The following is a 25,711-nucleotide window of genomic DNA, read 5'->3' as shown; positions in this document are numbered from 1 at the left end:
ACGGGATGACTGAGCTGGCTGTCTTGCAACTGTTTCATATAGTATTCCGCAAATATCTGAAATATTCTTGGAAGAAATTTGGATATTAATCTTTTGATATTACGAAGTGATATTCTGGACATGTTTTCTGTTTTATGTTGTGCGAATATTTACGTTTTGTGTCGAAGTCATCCGCGAAAAATGCACGCTTTATGAGGAAGTGGCAGTTTCCAGGAACAAAAACTAACTGATTTTAGTTATTGGCCAACGTGCAAAATCAGACCTATTCATAACTCGTCCATCATTTAGGAAATCGTGCCGGCAAAACCAACAGCGGCAAACTGAATTGGAGGGTGGGTTTCTAAAATCTATTCCCTAAATGGGTACCAAACGTAAAAGAACGAAGAAGAGTCGTCGTGACCCTTATTTTTTGGAGAAGAGCTCTTCTTTTATCGAGGACTCCATTCAACGTTGCTGTCCACTCTGGTTCGAAATTGCCCGGGGCCAAGAACCAGACTACAATCCGAGCGACCTTAACACCCAAGTCTGGCTCCTTAGTGTGCTCAACTTGAGACAAGCACTTATTAAATGGCAATCATGGAACTGTAACATTAAGTCAAAGGAAGAAATATTGAATCGGTATAAATCGTTTGTGGAGCAGGTGAAGGTCATGGCTTACCTGTTGGACACTCGGACACCACGAGCACCTCCGAGGGTTCGTCAAAAAACTAGCGCAGTGATAGCTATCCGAAATCTCCTACGATTCGATTGTACTCGATGGCTAGACGAGCAGTTAGTGAAAATGGTGGGCTTGAATAAGCAGTGGCAGGCGAATCTCTACGAGGAAGACGATGAACTCTTTATAATGCTGCAAGGCGAGCTCGAGATTGAGTGGGGTCCACAAAACACGAAGGCCGTTATTAATCACGAACGACAGCGTCAAAGTAAGATACTGAACTGTACAGATGGACGATTTTCCACCGCGGTAACGGCCCTCTCGTTGATAGTCTACACAGCTGATGTGGGTAGCGATGTGACAACTGGAATTGAGCGATACAAAGCAGGGGACGCCGTTGGAGCTGTCCTCACGTTGATTTGGGTCGTCTGGGTGACGATCGTTATCTTCTCAGAGAATCTACATAAGTGTGCAGAGGAACGCAGCCTTGGAGCTCTGTTGATCAGTCCGGTGCTGCCGATTCTTGATATCTGGCGCGAGCTCACGCTTAGGTGGCGGGTCTGGTGTAAAAAGGGCTCCATTAGCGAGCGTCGGCGAGCGATGGTGGAGCTTGGAAATGCAGAACGGCGAGCTTCTGCTATGTCATTAACGAAAGCGAAAAATGAGGCCTTGCCACAACTGCTTATGCAGATTCAACTGACGTTAGTCGATGCCAAATCTTGGGACGAGGGGATAAAATTACTGAATCAGTTTCATGTGCTCACTAGCATTGTTTCAGCCTGTTGGTCGCATTCGCATGCCTTCCGCGGTGGCTATTGCCCCACGGGCTATTCGGTTATAACAAAGTTGGTAGTTTTTTTCCATGATTGCCTTATACTGGCTGCACTAGTTATTTCGATGTCGCTATTTTTCTGGGTGGCACCATTATCACTAGCCATGTTTTTCTGGTTATGCAGATCTCTACTATTTATGAAGCTAGATCGACTTCTCACAGTTGAAGAGTTTTTTCGCGAAATTTCAACACCGACGGGATGCGTTGCACTTATCGAGCGCGTGTTGTATTATGGAACCCATCCATTTATAATTAAACACATGAAATTTGTGGGAGCCGTAACTTTTCTTGTGGAGTTGACTGTTTTGCTAGGAACGTATACATACGTATGCTCTCTTCGTACTGACTGCGTATTCGATGTGTTTCCCGTTTCGGCAGTCATCGTTTGCTTTTTTATTGGAATGTTGATACATCAATTTAGTTTACTGGGTCAAACAGGAATCTTCTTTACTAGTGTGTAATAAATCTCCAGCTGTACAACATCACAAGAGGACAAAAGCTGCTAGCGACTGGGGGCAGTTGTAAATACCCATCTTCGCCCGACGCACATTGCGAGCGTTTACCATATATATAAAAGGTTCTAGCTAGAAGGAGTGATACTGATTTTTGGTGCTATAAAAGTTTACTTCATTCTACACATTTTGAGGCTAGTTCCTAACAGGAGGATCAGTTTCATTAACCTTCTGCGATGCTTAAACCAACTTGTTGATTGCAAATGCAGCATACTTTCATAGTTCATGTTGTCGCGAGATGTACTTGTTCTGAAAAAATACGTTTAGCGTTTTTGAGCAGAAGGCGATTTTTAATGAGTGCAGTGGCAATTCGCTGAAGCAAAAACGAGAATAAAAGTAAAACTTAAGTTGAAAATCCGAATTTTTTTTTCTACTATGAAATATTGTTAAACATAAGATCTTAAAACAATATTGAATCGAGGTAATATTTCGCTAACACCCTAACCAATAGCTGCGTTTGTTTATATCACTCTACGTTGTAGACGGCACCTGGCATAGACAGGGTTCATTTCATGACGGGATGCAACCGTTTGTCTAACGTGATGCTGAACGGCGATCCAGACGCAAACCTCGAAACACAGGCAATACTAATAATAATTCTGTGAAACCGGATTTAAAATGGTTAACATCTGTTGGGTTAAGCATGTGTTTACTTGAGTATCTCCTGTTCTGGAAGAACTCTAAGAAATCTGTCGATAGCACCCGTATTCTATCGATCACCCGATCGACAAAGAGCAGAATTTACCAAAACTTTAGGCATAATTATTCATGGCCCTCCAATCAACTGACAACTCCCCTGGCAGAATCTGTTAAGCCTGTGGTAGTTGTCGGTAAGTTTGAATTTCCCACTAACATTCTTGAAAAACCTAAGCTGTTAACAACTCAGAGGGACACACATGAACAGCAAGTGGTACCTTATGTTTTTAATGTTTTCGTGACAAATGCAATTAGCGACGAGCGTTTCACAAGGAAATCGCCTCGTTGACTGAGGTGTGACTTTTCGTATTTTTCTTTCTATTAGCCAAGGAAAAAAATCCATTTCGATTTAAATCTTCAATGATGCTAATTTACTCTGGTAATGAAACGACACTAGGGTTTACATCGAGTGCTGGACTATTAAAATGGCGAGATGAATATCTCGTTGAGCCTAGGATCGGGAAGCTTTCGTGGTAGAGCTTAACGTTCTTAGTATATAGATACCTCTGGTGCTAAGCAGTATTGGCCATTTTAAAATAATTTATGAAAAAGTATATGGAAAATGCGACGTATTCAATTTCTCGCAGTTTATCGTTCGGGTTCACTCAAAATTGCATTATGACGGGACTCAAAAATTTAGCAGCCCTTAAAGGTGGTTCTAAGGATCGTATGATTCGTCGTGCGGGAGTTTCTCTCAAATCGCTTACTATCGCCACTAAGTCTGCGTTATACCTGGTCGTGTTATCTGGTCCTTATTATCACAACTTGATACGCTGACGCACAAACGCAACGGGCCGTTCGTATACGTCTTTTGCCTCTTTTTTTACGGTAAAGTACACTGTTCGGCGTCACTTGGACACGCGAGGGTAGATCATGTAGCAAACACAATCTCGTTTCAACATCGTATTACTGAATAATACTTCGTGTAAGCTGCAACCGAGCACGATCATCAGTTTGGCTCAATCTGCTTTTGGTTCCTCTCGATTCGAGTGTTCGTTGTAATTTGCACAGTAAACTGAATTTGTTGGCAAAGGATTGAACAACTTCGAGTGCCCCCAACGCAGCATTCGCATTTTGATTAGCATTCTGGCGCACGCGAATATTGAGGTACGTCGTTCGTGAGGTTCGTTTGGACCTTTTAGGTTGATCGCAATTTTTTCGCACTAAGTAGGATAATGTGTGTCCTAACGCAGCGAATCAGATGTCTATTGTTGAAAACTCAGCATTTGCTTAAAGCCTAAAACGTTCCGATAACCTAACCAAACTAGTTTCGTGGTTCCCATTTACATGCCCGCCGATGCATAGTCACCAAACGACCTAATGTTTGAAAATAACCACTGTTTTCCATTCCACTGTGGACCATTCCTGTTATGCACTAACCGGCGGACAGTGAGCAGCTTTCCTGGACGCGAAACATTATTGCATTGGGAAAATGGACCGATACTTGAAAATGAATCTAGTGGTACCAATACGATTTACTGCCATGTGGTCAATATCCAACAATGTTGTCAAAAACAGAAATAATCTGACGACGTAAGACAACGTAAAGTAAAAAAAGTAGAAGGAGAAACGCTGCTAAGGACGCTTTAAAAGATCTGAGTTGCACAGCTACCGCATTCGTCGCAGATGGATCATTCATAATATGAAAACAGATAATATCTTTATTAAAGCCACTATTATTTCTGACTCTCCATATGTAACTGCTTCTGTATTATAGTGAAAATGATAAGATACGTAATGTAGACGGTAGATGCAGTATGGGATAGCAATCAGGCTATCATTTGACATTCGCGTCCTTTTCCGTTTGGATACGTCTCCCTATTGCGAATCGATCAAACAGTGAAACAATAGTTCAACTGTTAAGGTGGAAAGAATTATTCCTGTATATTTTAATATCGAAGCTTATCTGTAGGCCATTTAACCAGAAGACGCCAGAGGTAGCTGTTGGCAAACGTCACTTACTTTCGCATACCGGTGCTCGTATGGTGAGTCTCAGATTGTTGTTTCTCTCTCAATACTAGACATAAGCATTTCACATTCAGTTATAATGTTTTGATGTACTTAATTTTTATTAAGTTGACTTTTCTCTGAAATATTCGAACGTTAAACGCCCCTCAATTGAAAAGATACTTTTACTTCACACGTGTTTGTTTCGTGTCTGTTTAGCGTTAATACCGGGATGGATGTGACCGACTAAAGCGATAAACGAAAACCCCAAGTAGCCGAAAAGCAACAACATCTAGAAAGAAAAGTATATGGGAGACGAAATAAACACGTTAGGCCAGGGCTTCTTTAAATCCTATATTTTCGCGTATAAATCAATTCCTGCCTGAATCAACGAGCTCTCCTAAAAATAGCGAATTAGCTCCTGTGCGGTTAGTCATTTCCATCAAGACACACTCGTACTTAAGACAAGAGTATAATTCTATTGCGGCTAGAGTAATCGAATATATATAACAATCGTCATAAATATTTTGGACAAGCAATCCCAAACGCGTAAAACCGTATTTCTCAGGCAGTTACAAAATTTTCGTGTATATCCTGATACACAGCGTTTTCGTTTTGTTATCAAACACAGGCCCACAGTAAATTTTCGCCATTACTCGAAATTTTTTAAACAAACAGTTAGAAATCAATGTCGATACGGTTTCAATGACGAGAGGCGCCCCGAATTGCAAATGTACCCACTAAATTAAAGGCAGCTAATCATTTTAAAGCGAAACCAGGATTATTAGCAACGCCCCATGGGTATATCTTCATACAAGAGGATTCGCAGTCTGTTACCAGGTTTCTTTGTCTCTGCAGGCGACGTTAATCACCGACAATGCATCGGCCTGATATACAATATAAGCCTCTATAGAGAAATGAACCATTCTTCCTGTAGATTATAAGGTGTTGTGGACTATTCACCACAAGAAGATAACATTTGTAAAATAGAATGAGCCATAATCGCTTACAGGATTCTCTCTCACGAATATACTCTTGCACTGTTGTTTGCTAATGACAGAGATTACCGTAGAAGCTAGATAAAAGTTTCTCATCCGGTTTTTGGATAGTTACGTGAGCTTGCTTTGATGGGCAGAGTTAAATTTGGCTGGCTCTAGCCGCAGTGACTGCAATACTAGTGCTCTAATATATGTTGTTTGTGAATGAATAAAACGCTAAAATTTCTCTCTTGGACTAACTGGAAAGTCCATATTTAGCCAGTAATATGAAATAGATATGAGAAGTGGCTATACGTTTGTTGAGGAAGAAAAGGCAGGAATTGAAAGAAGACTAGAACGTCCATTTAGACGCTAAGCTGTGAGGTAAACTGAATGTTACAAGATAAAGAGACCTAGACGGCAGTCTCCATGCTTGTCACGAGAAAATCTTAATGGCAAAACGCAGAAAACACTGAAAAGGTATCAGAGCCTTCCCTAATGAAGGAGCTCAAGTAGTGATCAAATAAATACCTAGGACTACAAGAAAAAGATGTCAATTTAATGGTTTCTTATACAGTTGGAAAACGCTGAGTGAAAACCCATGCTTCTGTAGCAAACACCTGAAAGTGAGGCCCGTCAATGAAAGCCCCAGTTAAACTCTTAAATCATTTAAATGTAATCAGTGCTTTCTGAACTATTTTTATACACCCAGTCAGTACGAAATGTAGAAAATAGATATGAAAAGAACGTTTCCTTTTCTGTTCGGTCTGCGGTGCCGGCTGAAAGTCCAAACATTATTTAGTAAACGTTACCTACGCCACTGTGAATAAATGCGACACATGAACTTTATTATCAGATAACACTCCTTATTTTCAGATTGAAATTATGGAGAAGCAATGGATATATCGTTCAGCTTTGGCCGTTCTATTGGCATTGACTGGCAATATTGTGCTTACGTGCGCAGAAGATGGGCCTCTGTGCCTCGCCTACGGTGATGGCAAAAGGTATGTGTTCAACTTATTAATGACATCATTTTTGAAATAAATGCTATAATACATTTACCGCGACATTACCCCATATAAATGCGGTTGTCACATATCCTTGAATTAGACAGGCTTTGTCAATCGACCTTGCAAACAGTGAAGACTTTCAGCGTTTAGGTAACCAATTGAGATATTTTGATTAATGATTAAGTGAATGCCCTTAATCACTGCTCCAGACTTTCGGTATACCCCATATAAACCAATATATAATCTTTTCGACTGTGATGGACTCAGTTCAATAGCGTTACTCAAAACCGGAATTTTTTAAAGTGGGTGGCCAATACCTAGATGATTAAACCAAACGAAATGAGCTGGTCTCATGCTGAGGGCATTATCCCTTGCATGCAAAATATTAAACAAGATAAAGAAATAGGAATTAAATAGTCAGAATCGTATCAAGGGATTGACTGATATTGCGAAACCGGCAATCGTTTCCGTATGATAACGGACGGCCAATTTGGCACCCGTTGGCACAACAAGTTTCGCGTATTTTCAATTCAGATGCACTTTTGTTTTAAAAATAACTCGCTTTAAAATCTAGCTAAGTTCCCCACTTAGACGTTTATATCTCACCAGACGAGAAGCAGTTTGTGAGCATATCAGCACGCTTTTCTCTGGGCGTCCATGCTATTGTGAGTTATGTCGTTGATTGAGTTTCGATCGACCTTCGAACAAACTGACCAGCGTCTGTTACTTATGGATACGCAGTTTCTGCAGCTCATCTGACGTGGACAATGGCAAGTCGCTTTCGAATCTACTCAACTCCGTTCTTCAATTGCCGGTTGACCGAAAAGGTCGAATGGAGTTGGCAATCAATGAGCCCTTCACGTTAGTATACATCCCTTTCACTTTGTCAGTATGTATACATCGTTTTGCGTGTAAGTAGGAAGATTGTTCTTTATAGTAAGCAGGGTTACAGAACAATTTCAATTTTGTTACTCCCCAAGGGGACTGTTGCCTAGATATGGCGATTTATAAGAACATGTTGTACCTCACTGATAATGCGCAAAATGATAATTTCTTGTATCCTATTTTTATCCCTGGCACACTCATACCACATGGTATATCTTGAATTAAATTGATTTTAGTCCATTGGAGTGACTATGAGGGATATGAGGCACATATAAGCGATCTATTGCATGAATTATTTCGCGTGCTTCTCGTCAAAATCACTCCTTTACAGAGACCCGATACCCGAAGCGATAGGGCCTTTGAAAGCAAACCAAAAACTGGACGAAAACAGCCAAGTGGTAATGAGTTTCCTAAACGGACCGGAATCCCTCGCTGTTCAAGCAGATTTTCTCTACGCAGCCACAGCTGATGGAGTGTATCAGGTAGTTTTTTTTATTTTCGATTTATGATTACGCCTATCAAATGTTCCTAAAATTCTCATCGACTAAAGATATAAGTTTAGTACAATCGTACATAAGGCAAGGCAACTCGTAAAATGCCTCCTTGAACAGCTATACATAGTGCTTTTGTAGAAGGCGCCATGTTTGCCGTTCCGTCACGAACAGTAGAAGACACACTACTGTGCCTACTTAGCGAGACGGCCTGAGATCCTTTCTCTGAAACGGACTTAAACAATACTCTACACTGCAGCAGACGCAGCGGCACCCTCACGATTAGGGAAGCTTTCAGTGGCATTTAATTTAGCCCAAATAAGCCCAAAAAGATGTATCTGCTGCAGCTTGCACGCTTTTTTCTCAAGGAGAATGCAAGCTGCTTCGGTGAAACGAAAGAGCAACCCTAGTTCATTCCATAATAACAAAGAAATATTTTTTAAATCTATTCAAGTACCTGTACTCTGAACAATCTGAGCAAGATGAAATTCACGCAGCCAAAATGATATTGGATTTGAAAATTACCTTCAAATTTTTACAAATAGATCGAACATGGAAAGCTATTGGAATACATCTTCCATCTGCGATAGTATACCAAATTATATTGACCAAATATATTGACACTAGCTAAGTTATCCTGGACTCCAAGGTGCTCTATTTTTGTTGCAGCATTTAATTCGGAAACTTACGCACTTCGGTACAATTCTATGCGGTGTTGAATATGGAATACTTTTAGTAACCTGTCTTTTTCAGTGAGCTACTTTAGGGTAGGTACCAGACCACGATACTTCAAAAACGGTCGGTACTACAGCACCTAGAGGAAGTCTAAAATTTTCAGGCGCCGCTTGGTGTTGAGGTAAATGTCAAAAAATGTGAGCTCTCTGTAATAGGAGTTAACTTTAAAGAAAAAAATTGTTCGTTAAAGTAGAGCAATATGGTATGTACAGCTCGAGCCCCAAGATGCGCACCTTGTGCCCTTTTTCTTTTTCGTAGCAGCCTTTCTGCGGTTGGATTCGCCTATGCCCTATTATGCTCTGACTGGCCTAGATGTCCAAATCTTCTGAATAATTTTGATTAGTACCTACAAGGTTGTTTGAGGGACAAATATTAAACTCCCAGTTCGCATGAAACTAAAAACTGCTCGTAATCACTGTTAGTGATTTTGGTGCTGGACGTCCAACTTTGCAGAAACCTTGCAAAGCTTAAGGAACTCTTAGAGTTTATTTCCACAAATATTCCTAGAAGCTATTTAGAACAATATAGAATTTATAAGTTAGCAAAGTTCAAAAACAGTAAACTTTGTCTCGAACATGAACATTCTGGAAAGCACAGTTGTCAAAAAGTCTCAAGAGGTACTACAACCAAAGCTTTCGAGCAAAAAAAAAGCAGGACTTAGCGCTACCTTCTAATCTTCACATAGACAGTAACTCTTATTCCATTTTCATCAAGATAAACTTGATAAAAGCACCAGTCTTTTAATCTACCTGAAAGGAATAACAATAATGGTAATGAGGGTACTGCGAAAAGTCATGACAGAGTGACCAATTATCTTAATCATTAATATTTATCGACATAATAGCACATGCTAGGCATTTATAAGGTCATTGAAAATGTTTGAAATTTTTCGCCGAACACGATATAACATTTATCTATTTGTACCATTACTGTCGAGGTGATCCTAGATTAATATGAAGACCCAGGAACAAAAGAAGCTGTACGACGCAAGGGCGGGCTGTAACTCTTCTTACACTACATCTTGCAGTCGACCTTTAGGCATTCGCGTCAAAGATTTAACGATACTCTGCGCAGATCCTTTAAAAGGACTGTTACAAATTGACATCGATTCAGGTCATTAAAATAATTTTCTTACAAAAGGCTACAATTTAAAAATTATTGATATAACGCCCGTTTTTTTTTATCGATAGTTATTATTCCAACCATATAAATATGTCGAACTAGAAAAAAGGAAATCGTTCATAAGACTATATTTATGCGGAATACGTCGTAAATTTAAAGAAAAAATCCAAGTGCTACTTTGATATAAAATTGGAAGACTAACATAAAAAATCATTCTATGCTTAAGAACGTATGTTTTTTTTTATTTTTTTTTTTATCAATGGTTGCACATTTAAAAAACCTATAGGAAATGTAAAAGTTCTTATTCCGGCGCTTGCTGAGGTCGAAGGCAAAAAGATGCTCATGGCCGATGATTTGGACGTTGACTGGGAGCGGGGACTCATCTACTTGAGCGATGTAAGCACAAAATATGGGTTTCATCGATGGGCATGGTCTATTGTAGACAACGATGCTTCTGGAAGGTAAGTTTTAAGTCGATTTTTGTTGGTTGCCACCTATTTCCCTAACAACTGTTGCTTGACCGATTTTATTTTATCTGTCATCTGATTCCCTCTTATCAAAGAAGCAGGTTACCTTATAAATTACTAATGCACAACTAATTGAAGTATAATATATAATACCAGATGTATAAATGCTGGGATTTTAATGTGACATTAGTAAACAATTTTTCTTTAGTTCTCTTTATCAAACGCTTCTGACTTACGATGTCTTATATTCCTTTACAGGGTGATCCAGTATAACCTAGCGACCGGCGAGGCTTCAGTTTTTGCGAAAGATATTCGTTTCCCTAACGGGATCCAAATTACTCACGATGGAAAATCTTTGCTCGTATCTGAATTTACCGCTAGGCGAATCCTACAGTATCCTCTTGGTCAACCACTTCCAGGTGTGCATTTGCTTGAAAAGCAATTTTTGAGTATTTACGAGATTTATTTAATAGACTGGGAATATGTGCGATTACATTCTAAGTTCAGATTCTAAACCATTTACTAAACTTTTCGGAATACTTTTTCCTTAATTCGCAGATACGTTTTTAATAGTAAAAAAGTAACAACTGTTTTGTTGCAAGTAATATCGGTAGATGTTGGTTTATCAAAGTGTCCCTTTAACACGCTACTTACAAAAAAAATTCAATGGAATTAAATTTTGAGCTGAAGACTAAAAGTGCCGATAATGCAAGGTCTCAAAAGGACCAACAAATACAAAACGTGCAAAAAGGCCTAAAGTTGGAGCTTAGCCGGACGAACCAATTGGCAATTGATATTTTTCTTCCCAAAGCTGCCATCAATTTTTGTATAAAAAATCCAGATGTTTCGAAAATAATTTATTGAGCTATTTTAGTGAATTCTCGAATCTATATTTTTTTAAGATCTTTATTTGCCTCATAAAAAAATTCTGCAGATTTTCAAGAGCCTCATGAAAATCAACAATATGGGAAAGTGTTGACTTTTGACAAAAAAGAAGTTTCCTTTCTCGTTGACGCTTTGTCCAGCACAAAGATATCGGATAACTGCTGATCTTTATTTAAATGTCACTGTTTTCGTTTTCTTTTAAAAGGAATTGGTTTTCATTTGGTACCGAAAATAGCATATGAACGCATGCCCGCTACGACAACACCCGCCAAAATCTGTCCGAATTTAAATGCCTCACCCTGTATACGCGCATATATGTATAAAAATATTAATAAAGTGCTTTTACTGACAGCATTGAATCGTATTCTGTCTGAATCCTTCAGTAAAAGGGACTCCGTTCACCAAACATCCTCTGCCAGGCTCTCCTGACAACATCCGACCCTCGCTTTCTGGTGGTTACTGGGTGGCTCTTCCTCTAGGGCGAATCAACGGAAGCCGAACGTTTGTCGATGAACTACAGGTACGTTCTACTACAATACACATGTATAACTTTTACATTTATAGTAACAAATGGAGTACAAGGCGCATGCTAGATTATAGATATATAGCACCATGTAACTCACCACTACCATATTACTTAACATATTTCGTAATAATTCTAAGAACTTATGCTAAGAAACGTATGCAAAACAAAAGATGAAAAAGGCTTTCAATAATGTCACGAACATGGACGGCACCTACGTACTTCATATTATGAAACGATTATGCGAATTTTAGGCTCGACCGACTGTGGCGAAAAGATTGGGTGATTGGATATTATCCATTGGAGAAGCGGCTCAGCTAATTGGACAACTTGGAGAAAGCAAAGACCTGTCTGATATTGGCGTTCAGGTAACTCAAAGAATGATGCAACAGCAAAGTCACCAAAGTCGATCCTATTTAAGTGCACATAACGCAGAATTTAGAGTTCATTAAAAATTGTGGTAATTTCTGCAAATTGAGAAGTATACTCAGAGTTCCTTCTAATAGCTGCGTCACGATAACTTTCGGAGATAAAATCAAACCTACTCGCAAGATGTACAACAGGGTCTGACTTTCTTACTAATTTCATTACAGTTGCAATCTGGGGCCATTCTTCAAAACACATACCCGCGCGTAAGCACTATAGTCGAACTTGATGCTGAGGGCAATGTCTTGCAAGCACTGCAGACCTACGAGCATAGGCTTATCACACAAGCAACGGAGCTGGATGACGGGCTCTATCTTGGAAGCCTCCTGAACAAGTACATCGTGTTTGTACCGCGTTCAAGCTATGGCCGTTCATAAGCAGTCAGATTCTGCTTCATACATATATTTCATACATGTATGAAAACACAGAAATATGAATACGTTTTTGAAAGTCATTGGAATAGTAGCCATATGTCTTCGTCTAGAGATACACGCATGGTCACTATTCAGTTTTTATACACAAACATAATAAATAATAAATGACGATTCAGTATGCAACGATAAAATTAAACTGAAACACGTTTTAATATATAGAAGTTTTTTATTTTATTAAAGGAAAAACTCAATTCACAGTAAATATACGAAAAATGTTTATTTTAGCGACCATGCTAAGAAAAGGGAGTGATGTGCGACGATGAACACGTTGAAGTACAGAGACACCTTGAATATATACATACGTTTGCCGAGATGACTTAGTAGCAACGCTATGGACAGAAAGTACAAAGTCTTTTATTTCTGGGAATCATGCAAATTGATGCGAACTTGTTTCGTACTTGCAGATTTGTCAACAGAGCTTTCTTTACTTATAATAATTAATTCATTAATAGTGAAAATTGAAAACCTTCTTTTTTGAGAAGGAATCCAGGTAAATTTATTCGGTGTACCCGTGCTGGTGCTAACAATTAGAAATTCCTATCTACTCATACGAACAAATCCTTCATTCGTCTATAACAGAGGACACTTCCAATTTGAATTTTTCCTATTGTGATATCATTTGGAGCCGTTAACGTCGACATCTCATTCATGCTAAAATTAATGAAACTAAATTTAAATAAAGGAGCCTTAACGCTAGATAAGTCAAAAACAGTAAAAAGTGATGAATAACAAACACTATAAGTAAGAAGATTTTCTCTGTGCGATAACTCTTGTTTCCATGTGGAAAAAAGAATTTTTTCCTTTTATAATGGTCAAGAATTTTGAAAGTGCGATTTTGCCAATACACCGAAAGACACTATTTTACTAACTAGCCGGATTATCCAATTGCCATTAAATGGTGTCTTTCACTTCAGTCCGTGGAGGAGAGGTAAAGTAATCAAAACATATGTATATCTAATAACTAAGAGAATAAAATAAATAAGGGTTTAAGTAATGATTGATTTATTTTGATGGCATATGGTAGTCGTTTTTATTATACTATAGATTAGGAATTCACAAACGCGAACTGTTTGACGTATTAAATAAACATACGAACAACAACTAAGCAAATATTGTATGAGCCTAGAGCTAGATACAAGTACCCAGAAGGCACCAGTTAGATCCTTTAGAGAAAAAATACATCAATGATGCCATGTTTTGAAGTCCTGCGCTAACGTTATTAATGTTTTTATAACGCATGCAAAATTCTATATTTTGACTGGTTCAAAACGCAATCGAATTACAGAACTATCGCAGATAAAAAAAATTCACAAGACAATTTTCATTCGATTTTGATGCGTTATTTAATAAGAAGTAACGCTTCCATCAACTTACAAATATTGGTGAAGATAGTATGATAATAATAATAATATATCATTACCGCGCTATAGTTCTTTTAGTTCACCGTATCACTGATGATCATACGTTCGAAATTTTGATAGATTTCAAATGAAGGTTTAAAAAAGGTCTTTTCGGTACCGGAGATAGTAAGATGAACGTACTTTTGGCTCAGACAGCTGAGGTATAAGATGGGCTCCTCGTTTAGTGTATCCTTCATTGAAGACATAGTATTTTCGCCACGCTCTAGCTGCGGTAGTAACAAGGCAACGGAATGCAAACAAGTCACAATTGTAAACTTACTTTAATTTGATTGTTGCTTTTCTGACCAGTTTTTTCTGATCTAATTGTATGTCCGATTCATCAGAGTCGTTATTTGTAATACCACATTTCATTATTTTCATGTGGGGTGTTATTAATTATCAACTTTCCCTTTGAGCTTCACAAATCTCCCATCAACTAAAAGGCCATCCATTGAATTATAATACGGCTGAACAAATAATGTTGGATTGCTCCTTGCAGCTTTTTTTTTGTTGCACTACTTAGAAAATTTCTAGGTAAAGTAAGTACCCAATCTCTCGATACACATAGAAGAGTAGCGATAGATCAGAAAACAACAGGCAGTCCAAGCGGTTAGAAAATACAAAAAGCCAGACTGCTTTTCCTGTGAAGTCGGCTATTACTTGGTACAACGATCAACCGAAACTAAACACGAATGTAGAAAAAGCAACTCACTTAAACAGCGTCGTACGCGTAAGCAATGTCACGACGTCTACCAACAAGCGAATTTAACATTTACTTAATAACAAGGAAGCTACAAGGAAAACAGATTGAACATTGCTGCATTGGAGTTGAATTGATTGCCAAAGACCTTAAAGGAATAGTCTACTGATAAGTGTAGGTTCACATTGGTAAGGGAAATTTTAGCGTTATAGCACAACGATTTTCAAGTGAGGCACATTCGGCTAAACTTAGCTAAGGGCAATTTCTTACACCTTGCTAGTTATTTATTCTACAAAATCTTTTCTAGAAACTGCTGATCGGTACAACTGTGCTCTATCTAAACCGGTTATATTTGATAGATTACCCTTGCTGTCTTCTTATGGGTCCTGTTAGTATACATGTTTGTGCGTCTGCACAATTGCGATTGATATTCATATATTATGCAGTGATGTGATACGGCTTTATTGTGCGTGACGTTTCCGTGCACCGAAACTCCATCGTAATGGCTCCTGGAATGGAAGCTTTGCTTAACACTGACAAGCCCGTCACTTTCGACTTGTGCACGTTGCCGTGTGGACGATTTCACAAAAAGAACGTGCGTTCAGCTAATCTTATTCGGTTGTCCCGGCCGATCTCTGCATGCATACGGCTTTTCCGCGGGCCGGTGGTCCAGCGGTGACCAGTTGTCCTCCAACAGCTCCCTGCAGGCAACTACATGCCTTTACGCAAACAGTGTGTTAACAAACCCCAAAATGGGCGAACCTTTCGTGGATAATGCAGTAAGGAAGCAGCGTTACAGCTTATTATTAAAAGAGCTACCTGGATCGTACACATAATTGTAGTTCAATAAAAATATAAAACACTCTCATACACATCACAGATAACAAAAAAATCGTATTGGGTTAACGTGGGACCTTCACCCTCAAAATCCTTTCCTATTGTATTAATTGGCTTGTTTAGCAGCTGCATTGCACGTTCCCTTATTATAGAGAATCGACTGCTTTTTTACCCTAAAATTTATTTTTTATTATGCATATTTCCCAGCCGACTGCTCAAATGATTAAAAACAGACTCAGAACATTATGGTCCAAAATAGTGTCTTCAGTATCGAAATATCCTTGGAAGATAGTACGTAGCACAAGTAGGAAAAATATTTGAAGTGCCATATTTCGTATAAAATGGAATATATAAGTTCCGTTCTTAACGAAGTGTACTCTCAAGATTGTGGCAGAATGGTAGATAGTCTGTTTAATCGTCCGCGATTGAACGCCATTGCATTCAAGTCTTGTCGTCAATTGTTATCGTCAATTTCCGGGTGCCTATCGACCCCCGCAAGCACCTTGTATTGATCACTGATGCGGCATCAGCAATAGGATAGCCATGGATGGCTCAAGGTTTTTCTGATTCTTACAAATGTCTTTATAAAATATGACTCAGCTGGTGATTACATACAACGTTTGGGCCAAATATGTTGTACAACTTCTTTTGTAAACGTTAATTATACGAGTCCAACCACTGTTTGAATTCTCAGTTAGAAAAAGCATTTTAAAATATATAAGCAAACTTAAAATAATAAATTTGATCACTTATAACTAATCACTTTGGCATAATTATTCCGCTGTACTATGTTCTTAGACGCAAGCTTAAATTAAGTAATTGGGAAAATATATGTTTTACAGTGTAATTTCCTATAAAATCTGTTTCCTTTTGCGACGGAATTCGGTAAAGGTTTTGATTTAGTCTGAGTACGCTACGATAGATTTGGTAAACAAGAATGCGAGTCTTGAAGAAAGTAGATCTTATCAAATGTTTTTATTCAATGGATCTTGAATAAATTACAATCATATAGGCATATACTGTAAGCATATTGGCTTTATGTTCATAGAATATTTTTCTAATTTCTAATAGTGCGGCAAATGAATTCAGAAGCCTTTTTGCGCAAGAAAAACAAGAGGCCCCGGCGAGATTCGAACTCACGATCTCCTGTTTACTAGACAGGCGCTTTAACCAACTAAGCCACGGCGCCGCACGGTAAAGCGACCATTATTGTTTTATATGCACCGTGGGCCATAATATTGTGATCAACAGTTACTGAGAGCAATAATATTGTGTTCATCTCAAAGCTTTCAGCTTTCCACTACCGCGCGAGTGATATATATGAATACCCTTTATGACAATCCCTTGTTTAAAAACAATTTATTAGCTAGCTTCATCGTGACTATCCGTGCCTTTACCGCAACAACTTTTCACTCGTCAACCAGTAAAGCTTCTAGCTACGACAATGTTTAGAATGGCTTGGACTAGTAATTACGTTATCTGAAATCTTTCTTTATCACTCTGGGCCAATAACGTCTTAAAAATATTTTCTAAAGGGTTTGGGGCGCAAAGCTAAAAGCTTTACGATATGAAATAGGGTAGAGTAGATATGGATTGTAGGTTTTTAGCGTTTGGTCCTTATTGTTGGATGGCTATGAGCTATACTGAATAATGTCTAGATTATTTCGACTGTATAAAAGGATGACACCGTTCTTCACGAACCATTTTCCTACAAAAAACAACCACATAGATTCATGAATCCATAAAAGTAAAACCACTGCAAATAGTATGAGATGCGTGACATACCCTACGGTGTTCGTACAACAAAACTACAAGCAGTCAAAAAGGAAGGAAAACAAAAGCAATTAAATAAATAAATATTTCGTATAAACACTTTATTCAAATGAAACATTGTCATCGTGGACTCGAAAAAGTCTATATATAATTCCTGTAAATGCACTTAGAGTAACTCAATAAATAAATGTGTAACCACCCAGTTGTATCCATTGTTGTTAATAAAAAGCGTTACCTATTACGCCGACATGTTCAATTTTATTGTCTCGATCCAACAGACAATCCAGGCAAACGATAACAATGTCTATTTTTATACAGTAGATGCAGCTTCAGTAACCACTTGTAAAGCTTTAATATTAACTCTGAACCATGTTTATATGAGATACCAAGGTTGCTTGAAAATCAAGCATTTCACTAATGCACTTATGTTTTAGAACATCTTCCATACTGTATCGATTCACGCCTCCAACTATGGGCTGTTTAATATCCTGTAATGTTGTCACTAACGACTCACTCCTTGTAGAGGCTACCCGGAATAAGTTGGCATTCCACAGGCATGTGCCCACGTCAGTTCGGCCAAACAGCTTCGAACTACTCTTCAAATCGTCGTTAATTCCGAAACATAAGGTCACATAGCCCGAGTCAGAGCTTTTCAAACCTTCGCGGCTCTTGACAGCAACCGTGAACATGACTACACTGTCTGGAATTTGTAATTCTTCAGCTTGACCTTGACATCCGTACAAAACGCAGTCCCGACCCAGGACGAGCTTCGCTACCTTGCTAAAATCACAAAACTCTAGAATATATCGGCCTGCCGATTGTGGGCCAGTGGCAGGGAGACTAGAATGAATCCTCACCGAAGACCCGGCATCAAGGCCAAGCTGCTTCTTAAATAAGAGATCACTACATAAATGGTCAAGGTACTCTGCCAGAGTGCCTATGTGATAAAATATAGATTGTGGTAAAACAATAATTGATAACTCGAATTTCTGCAGCATCTGCTGGAGCTGTTTAGTCGCTTTGGGTGCTTTCTTTCCGAGGCAAGTAAGAAAATCTCTGTAAGCACAGATCTCTTCGTTGAGTGGTAGATGTTGCTGATAATAGGAGATCAGTGCTTTGACGACATCGGCACCGAAGGCGAATGCGCTGTCCGTGTAGGCGAAACTCTCCGCTAAAACAGCTTGTTGACGATTCATCTCATCCATCGAAGGTTTCTGAAGTACTCGAAGACAGGGCGTGTTGATGCAGATAGGGTAGACTAACTCTGGAAGAACGTATACTCCATGTCCTCTAGCAACCTCAAGTGGTGAGGGATGTGCCAATGCCGTAAATCCACTCGCATTAACCTTAAAGTTTCCATCTAGAAATAGTTCCGTACACACATTCACTAGGTTAAATATTATCATTATTTTACTTAATAATAATATTAATACATGTTTAGTTCAGACACACTGCATGGTTGAATTCTTAAATAAACCACTTATGATGTGTTATCGATTAGAGCTGACGCACCGATTGCATATATTTCAATGTCGTCGGAGGCTGTGAGAAACACGCCTGAAGTCATTTTACGGCAAAATGGAAGGTACATTGCCAGCTTTAGGTCCAGCATTGTTCCCACAGAGCAATTAAACGAGGATAAATCACCTTTCGGATTACTGGCATTCGAATTGCCAGTTTCTTTAAAATGCTGAAACAGTAACACAGAAAATATTATTAAATCACAGATAAAAACATTATAAACTATACAGGTTCTGCTATCACTAAAAATCATTTTACCGCACCGTTTAGTGAAATTCATTATTTTCTTATGAAATTATTGCTCGGTAGAGTCTGGTTTCGATTTATTTCTCCCAATAGGTAGGGAAATAACATTTAGGAATAACAACAATAGAACTCTAACTTTCAAACAACGGCATAGTGCCATCTTATATTTCTTTACTATGACTCTGTACCACTTGTATACATACAAATTTTGCAAAAGGTATAACAACGCGTTAAAAGAAATACGTCGATACTTTCTGATTACATCCAGCTAAGTACCAACCTTTTTTTCTAAAGGTAAAGGTAATCTAGCGAACAATTTGCCCAATGCTGAATGTTGAGGAAGTCGTCGACTTTGTCCACCGGTATGAATAAGCAGTACCTTCCGACTCATTAAATTTTCCTGGCCCCAAATAGAGCTGAGTTCATTTAAAACGTGCATAGTTGCACCGCCAGATCCTGTTTTAGACAGTTAAACGAAGCTATAACGTGTTTCCAATTACATGCTACTGGGACTTTCCTGGCGGTTTCAGATATACTTCATAGGTTGCTTGTTATGTATTTCACAGACTTATTTAATGTACTTGATGAATGATTTAATCTGTTTTATTCATTTGATATTAATTAGATTGTTTTAGATATGCCCACACATCATTCCTAGCTAAGAAAAACTAAACAGCCCATAGCGGTGTTAAGAATATGGACAAGTAGGCACTCTAAAAGTACCGTAAATATTTACCCATTTTATATTGTGGTACGTCCTCAATTGCCAAATAGTCGACCAAGGGTATAGTTGCGCTCTGCTTAAAACGGGCAATGTGCTCATGAAAAGCCTCACGCTGGGCTTTATCACAAACGGAGAACACTACCGCATCCCAGAATGACGCAGCACACTCTTTTGCCGATAGACCTAAATTAAAATTCAAACAAAAAAATGTAACATGCGTTGCGCTGTACATTGATGCATGATGCCAAAAAGCTTATGCAAGAAATACTGCCCAACTATGGTACTGCAGTGTGTGGCGCCGCATGGTACCTGAGGCATATCGCCGTACATTTTATACAGATGGATGTCGTTCCTGAAAAATGAAAGCCCACTGTTTGACACATCTGACATAACGGAACTATGAACTGCAAAACATCTAGCTATATGTCCGTTCTGGTTAAATTCTAGTTTTTTTAGACTTTATTAGTCTTATGTCCGGTAATATAACAGTCAGAATTGACCTCCGCTATCTTCCTTCTTTCTTCCATCTTTTAATGAATTATTAATAAGCACAGATGATCGAAAGCTTGCATCTGAGTCTCAGACCTAGAAGTGCGACGCTTTTTTGTTTTTGTATTGTTGTGTTTGTTCAATGATGAACGATGTAAGCCCGTGGCGCACCTCAATAACGCAAGTTTGACTCCGTCAAGCCTTTTGGCCTGTTTTGGTGAGAGATGCTCCCAGACAGTTGGATTCCGCAGGAAGCGCTCGCGATAACCTTCATCAAATGCGGCCTGCTTAATGCGCAAAAAAAGCCTCAAGGGCACACATATTCTACGCTCGCAACCACCGCTCACCGCATTCTGTCCCTGATATACCCTAAAGGTTCGACCATTCCCGGGCAAAATCACTTTTAATTACTTGAAGCTATTCACATACTTCAAGGTCATTCTGCCTATGTGGACTGTATCGGAAACAGCACAGTTACTTTTATGGCGGAGCTTCATGACCTGTGCTTTATCAATGTTGTTCAACAGTCTAGTCTCATTCACGTTATAGGATAGCCTGGCAAGAGCTTGCTGGACATAAAACCGGCTCATTTTAAATAGGTCAAGAGTCGGCGTTAGTACCGTTTTTACCTATTGCACCGAATTTTAAACATAGAGTAACGTGTCGTTGCAGCAGAGGTAGTAGTAGAAAGGCTCAGGCTATTGCTCTGTGCAACGGCAATTGACTGAACAAACGGTTCCAACTGGACCAAAACGGCTTTTATACTCGCCGAGCCCCACCAATATCGTCTTCATTAAATACAGCACACTCTATCAGACTCTGCAAGCTTTAAGCTTTTGTTTTATCAAACGCCGATTTAAAATCCAATAAAACAGCAAAGAGTGCCTATTTTGGCCTCGTGTGACACGATGTACCTCTTATAGTAATATATTATCTGTTGGAGAGTGGAACATCCTGTGAAAGGTCCATGCTGTTCAGCCGGAATATACGAAACTAGCGCAACTGTCTTAGACAGTGTATACAACTCGGAACTTTATGAATGCGCAACTGCTTCGTTGGAGTGTTCGAAGCAAATACGTTATGGCTTACCTCTTAAGCGATCATACTCGTTGAAGAGTAGCCTAATCTCCTTGGAGCAATCAATCAAGTCCATTGTTGAAGATTGGCTGTGGCCACCATAAGACGTTTAACGTCCTGTAAAATATCGATCTAAACAAGAGCAGACATTCAATTTCGTTCTTAAACATACAAAGACAACGTACTTATACTCATCAGATTTTTATCGTTATTTATTTGTGGAATTGTTTCTCCTTTAAAAAGAAAGTCACATTTTTATCGCGCCCTCTTCTATACTGTTAATAAGATGTCTCTGCGTTTAGATCATCAATACCAATGAGTATCTAATATTTGTACCCAATTTTAGAGCTTGCTGAACATTGTCGGTCTCTAGGAGCTACCATCTACTGGTATTCTTTTCACACTAAGAATGCCTCCGTTAAACACCGTATAATGTAAGTTACCTCTACAAACGACTGTTTGGTCAAAATCACTGTTTACTGCGTACATTTAGGGCGTCGCTATATTCAAACAACGCACTAATTTCGATGTATGGTTAAATATCACTTGATATAAGAGAAAGTTAGCATTGTGATCAATTCCAGTGTCACGTCGTTGCTCCCTCTAAACAAAAAAGCTCACTACCTGAACATGAACTCCATCTGAACGATTCGAATGGAACTGCTAAAACTAGCTGACAAGGACAGTGACAGCTCCCGCGGCAAACTGGTGTAGTTTTCCGTTTGTTTATAAACAACCCAAGCGCACGTGAAGGCCTTGGATTAGTAGTAAGGTGTGTAAGAACTGCGTTAGTGGTTTGCGATTAGTTGTTTAGAATTGAAATTTTTAGGTTGCGGTTTAGAAAATAATACCAGCGGAATTGCGTTTTTAGAATTGTTTCTTGGTGCATATGGTTAATTATTATGTGTATCGAATAGCAGTGATAACATGACAGCTTAATCTCGGTGAGAACAGACTCTGGAGAGTTGAAACATGTCTTCCTTCGCAAAATCAAACAAAGCTGCTCAGCGAATTCACAAAGAACGACATCAACTGGAAGACAGACAACACCTTGGGGCGCTTGAAAAGAAAAAGGTAGTTAAATTTACCTCTACGGCTATTAACTAATATTTGATAAACTGTACGCGTATTTTGTTTTTAGTATCTATTCTCTTACCAAGCTGTTTCTAGTAGATTATAATAAATATGAGGTAAATATAAAATAGGTAGTAGGATTGGGGAGCCACTCACAGACCAAACTCTGATCTTAATATTCCAAAGTAAACAAACAAGCTTCTCTGCGCAACTGATCAAAGTATGCACGCGGAAAAGAAAGTATAATTTCCTGTGGAGTTATGCGTCACACTAAGGAGAAGACCGAAATTAACGAAGTTGAAAGACAGTCTTTAATAACCGTGGGTGAAGCAGATAATGAAGAATAACTATTAACGTATTATTTTAAACAATTTTCCCTGTGTTTAATATTTCTGACTTTCAGGACTATCGGATTCGTGCCAAAGATGCTAACACAAAGCGAGCTCAAATTAAAAGACTTCGACAGAGGATTCTCGAAAAGAACGCGGATGAGTTCTATTTTCACATGAAGAACTCTGCCCTTGTCAATGGAGTTCACTACGATAAGGTAGTCTCGAACATTTGAAGTTAATTGCGTCCAATAAATCGTTTTTCTTTAAACGATTACAAAAGACAGTCATGCATCGTCTTGTGCACCGTTATGTGGAAAAGCTTTGCGTTCTTCAGTGGAAACATAATCACTGTCAAATCTTGTCATTAAAGTGTTATTCATTATCGGCGTTAGCGTATAATCGGACCCGGGTGTTAGAACCTGGTAACAATACGTACTAGTGAAAGCTAATTTGTCTATTGTTTTTTGGATATTGGATATTTTTTGAAAGCCGGCTGTCGTTGATTTAATTTAGGTAAAAGGACAGGAATTCACAGATGAACAGCTGAAGTTGATGCAAACGCAAGACCATCGTTATATCCAGATGAAGCGGGTTATTGAGACGCAGAAAATTGAAAAGCTAAAGTCGGAACTTCACTGCATCGGCCTTATTCAAGAGGTATTGTAGTCCTAAACTAAAGAGAAGCCAATACCAGCATTACATTCCTATTTTATCCTAGCATTATCCTAACATAATTTTTGGGTGGTGTAGTTTAAAAAAAGAATCACATATATTTCACTGTGAGGCTTTATGTGGTATAAGCCCGCACTTGAGGCAGACATATACTCTTAATAATTAAATTTAGTTTACTAAAAGTGTGGTAATAATATTGGTCAATGGACTCGGTTTTTCCAATAAAAAACAGGACAACATAAAACCAAGAATCAAAAATAAATAGTAAACTGCGAGGAAAATGCATCAAAAATTCTGTGTCGTTGGTTTTTATTGCTAATGATAAAATATACTGGAAAAAAATGCATATTCACTAGATCACGAATTCTGTGTTCGTAGGGCATGAGTTAGTGCTAGCTGGAAGAGGGTACCATGTCCATTCGACAAATGTGTTACGTACTATCCGTTAAAATAAAACGATACTTGTATCAAAGTAGCGTTTAATGTGTCGGTATTCACACACGACTAATTTATGTTCTTCTGTGAAGGCGAGCAGGCTGAACAAAGCGATGATGCCCGGTTGCTGCACCCAATCTGAGGGTTCACCATTTTTGTATGGCTTAAAGCCTATATAGGTTTCCTTATTTAATGTGTACGTTCGTAATTTTATAATATACATCGTTAACCGTACAGTAATGGAATGAGTGCTTTCTGAAACAGTGATGTTGAAATTACATATTTAGGTGACGAATAACCATACCTTCTTCGACGACGATGGTCAGCCTATAGAAAAAGTCAAGAATCTTGATAAAAAGTTAGGCACAGCGAAGGAACTCCTTGATCGAAAGTATAATCGCTTAAAAATAGAAGATCTTCTGCCAGAAATGGCAGTTGACGAAGAAACATTAAAAGAAGCTGCCAAAGAAACGAAAAGAAAATACCATGAGCTTGAAAGTCGGTAAGTGCAATTTTTGCGTACTATTAAAATGTGTTTAATGTGCACAATAAACGTGGACCACGAGAGGCAACATGAACTAGGTCGCTCAGAAATGTCTGCCCTACCTTACGTAATTTGCGTCGTCAATTTTTGAATAACCTTTTTCACAGCGGAAAAAAGATGGCGAATAAAAAAAGTGCTTGTTATGGTATCATTCTATATGCAGTATAATAGAGTGTAAAATTAATTTTAACGTAGTGCATTTGTGGTTCACAAGCAAAGTCAACTCGGATCGGAGGAGATTCCAAAAGTTTTGCTTTGTCAGGTGACTAATGCATGTATTGTCAATTTTGTTCTCTATTTTTTTACTTTTTTTGTTTCAGCATAAAACGGGAACGTGAACTGCGAATTCTGGAAGAAAAAGTTCGAATAAAAAAACTTCTTTTAGATAAGAAACAACCACCTAAGACTAAGCTGCAGGACGGCTCGAAAGATCGTGCTCCCGTATACATTTGGGCTACAGAACGCAAACGTTAATTCTTTGAAGAAACTTCCTTGTAAGTTTACCAATATCGTGAATAAAATATCATCTTCGTTTTCAAACACAAACGTCATCTATTATTACATTAAAAGAGTCTTGTGTATAAAATATGTAATGAGGCTTTATTAGGTGGCGTACTAATGTACGTCATTGCTCTACGCACTTGAAGGCGATGATGTTCTACGAACGCAACGGTATATTGTTACGCTACTTGTAGTTAATCTTGTGGTTAAGTAGCTGGATTATCTGCGGTACACACGCAAGCCGTTAGATCTGTTTTATTTACGACAGTATAGTAGTAACGTGTTTGCCTAGTCGGTCTGAATCTCGGCGTAGAATCAACGAAAATCTAAGTGACTAGGATAAGATAATATCATCTGTTTCAAATTCTACAATTTTATGGCTAACCAAAACTAGATAAGTGCGACGAGTAAATGAAACCTGCATTAGATAGACATATAAGAGCCGTTTCTTACGTCGAAGTCCCTACGCTCCAATCCATTTCCGCGAAAAAATTTAGTTACCGAATAGTGTAACAGGGAAAACTCATTTTCCTTGCATCGATTCTGGTTGAGTGTTTCAGACTATTCTTATTAGAATAAGATCATAAGCAATAATAAAAATAATAATAGTATAATAAATAATAAGTTTATTTATTGCTTGCGGTATCTTTAGAAACACGTCAGATGCATTATACAACGTTCTTAAAGTTAACCTATTTCTTCAAATCTAGGATATTCAACTTTGTCAATCATATTAATAGTCAACTTAAGGCTAACTTGCTAGTGTAATTCGATAGGATTCTATATATA

The 25,711-nt window shown here is 38.5% G+C and overlaps 3 protein-coding genes and 1 non-coding gene across 6 annotated transcripts; 2 read left to right on the top strand and 2 right to left on the bottom strand.

Moving 5' to 3' along the window:
• The first annotated feature begins 3,710 nt into the window (after positions 1–3,710).
• LOC111246245 (adipocyte plasma membrane-associated protein-like) lies at positions 3,711–13,613 on the top strand. The gene is made up of 11 exons (XM_022795534.1): positions 3,711–3,802; positions 4,597–4,680; positions 6,496–6,623; positions 7,371–7,490; positions 7,846–7,996; positions 9,688–9,853; positions 10,149–10,323; positions 10,588–10,748; positions 11,598–11,734; positions 11,992–12,105; positions 12,331–13,613. Exons 2-11 carry the CDS (start codon positions 4,678–4,680, stop codon positions 12,538–12,540), a joined length of 1,365 nt encoding a protein of 454 aa, XP_022651269.1. The 5' UTR covers positions 3,711–3,802; positions 4,597–4,677; the 3' UTR covers positions 12,541–13,613.
• Positions 13,614–16,649: 3,036 nt separating this feature from the next.
• Positions 16,650–16,723, bottom strand: TRNAT-AGU (transfer RNA threonine (anticodon AGU)). Its single transcript has one exon. It is a non-coding gene; the product is annotated as a tRNA-Thr (tRNA).
• A 655-nt stretch (positions 16,724–17,378) lies between these two features.
• LOC111247752 (fucose-1-phosphate guanylyltransferase-like) lies at positions 17,379–22,073 on the bottom strand. 3 transcript variants are annotated; one of them, XM_086982763.1, is made up of 6 exons: positions 21,989–22,073; positions 21,377–21,496; positions 19,811–19,981; positions 19,355–19,530; positions 18,820–18,997; positions 17,379–18,667 (listed from the first exon to the last, which is right to left on the bottom strand). In XM_086982763.1, the coding sequence occupies exons 2-6, from the start codon at positions 21,438–21,440 to the stop codon at positions 17,664–17,666; spliced, it is 1,593 nt and encodes a 530-aa protein (XP_086838889.1). In that variant the 5' UTR covers positions 21,441–21,496; positions 21,989–22,073; the 3' UTR covers positions 17,379–17,663. The 3 variants fall into 3 exon arrangements, with proteins under 3 accessions (XP_086838889.1, XP_022654803.1, XP_022654802.1); XM_022799068.2 differs by having other exon boundaries at positions 21,852–21,991; XM_022799067.2 differs by lacking the exon at positions 21,989–22,073 and adding an exon at positions 21,808–21,981.
• A 23-nt stretch (positions 22,074–22,096) lies between these two features.
• LOC111247753 (putative U3 small nucleolar RNA-associated protein 11) lies at positions 22,097–24,967 on the top strand. Its single transcript, XM_086982765.1, has 5 exons — positions 22,097–22,438; positions 22,842–22,985; positions 23,284–23,427; positions 24,165–24,379; positions 24,742–24,967. Exons 1-5 carry the CDS (start codon positions 22,337–22,339, stop codon positions 24,893–24,895), a joined length of 759 nt encoding a protein of 252 aa, XP_086838891.1. The 5' UTR covers positions 22,097–22,336; the 3' UTR covers positions 24,896–24,967.
• Positions 24,968–25,711: the final 744 nt, after the last annotated feature.

This window comes from Varroa destructor, unplaced genomic scaffold, assembly GCF_002443255.2.
Source record: "Varroa destructor unplaced genomic scaffold, Vdes_3.0 BEIS01000003.1, whole genome shotgun sequence".
Classification (NCBI taxonomy): Eukaryota; Metazoa; Arthropoda; class Arachnida; order Mesostigmata; family Varroidae; genus Varroa; species Varroa destructor.
The sequence above is the reverse complement of the archived record's forward strand: the minus strand, read 5'-3'. Positions and strand labels throughout refer to the sequence as shown.

Coding starts and splice junctions, on each gene's coding strand:
- LOC111247753 (XM_086982765.1), top strand. CDS start 22,337: ATGTCTTCCTTCGCAAAATCAAACAAAGCTGCTCAGCGAATTCACAAA. Junction 22,986..23,283: donor ATGGAGTTCACTACGATAAG/GTAGTCTCGAAC, acceptor GATTTAATTTAG/GTAAAAGGACAGGAATTCAC. Junction 23,428..24,164: donor GCATCGGCCTTATTCAAGAG/GTATTGTAGTCC, acceptor TTACATATTTAG/GTGACGAATAACCATACCTT.
- LOC111246245 (XM_022795534.1), top strand. Junction 7,491..7,845: donor GCAATCAATGAGCCCTTCAC/GTTAGTATACAT, acceptor ACTCCTTTACAG/AGACCCGATACCCGAAGCGA. Junction 11,735..11,991: donor CGTTTGTCGATGAACTACAG/GTACGTTCTACT, acceptor TGCGAATTTTAG/GCTCGACCGACTGTGGCGAA.
- LOC111247752 (XM_086982763.1), bottom strand. CDS start 21,440: ATGGACTTGATTGATTGCTCCAAGGAGATTAGGCTACTCTTCAACGAG. Junction 19,982..21,376: donor CGAGTATGATCGCTTAAGAG/GTAAGCCATAAC, acceptor ATTTTAATTTAG/GTCTATCGGCAAAAGAGTGT. Junction 18,998..19,354: donor CTTTACCTTTAGAAAAAAAG/GTTGGTACTTAG, acceptor TTACTGTTTCAG/CATTTTAAAGAAACTGGCAA.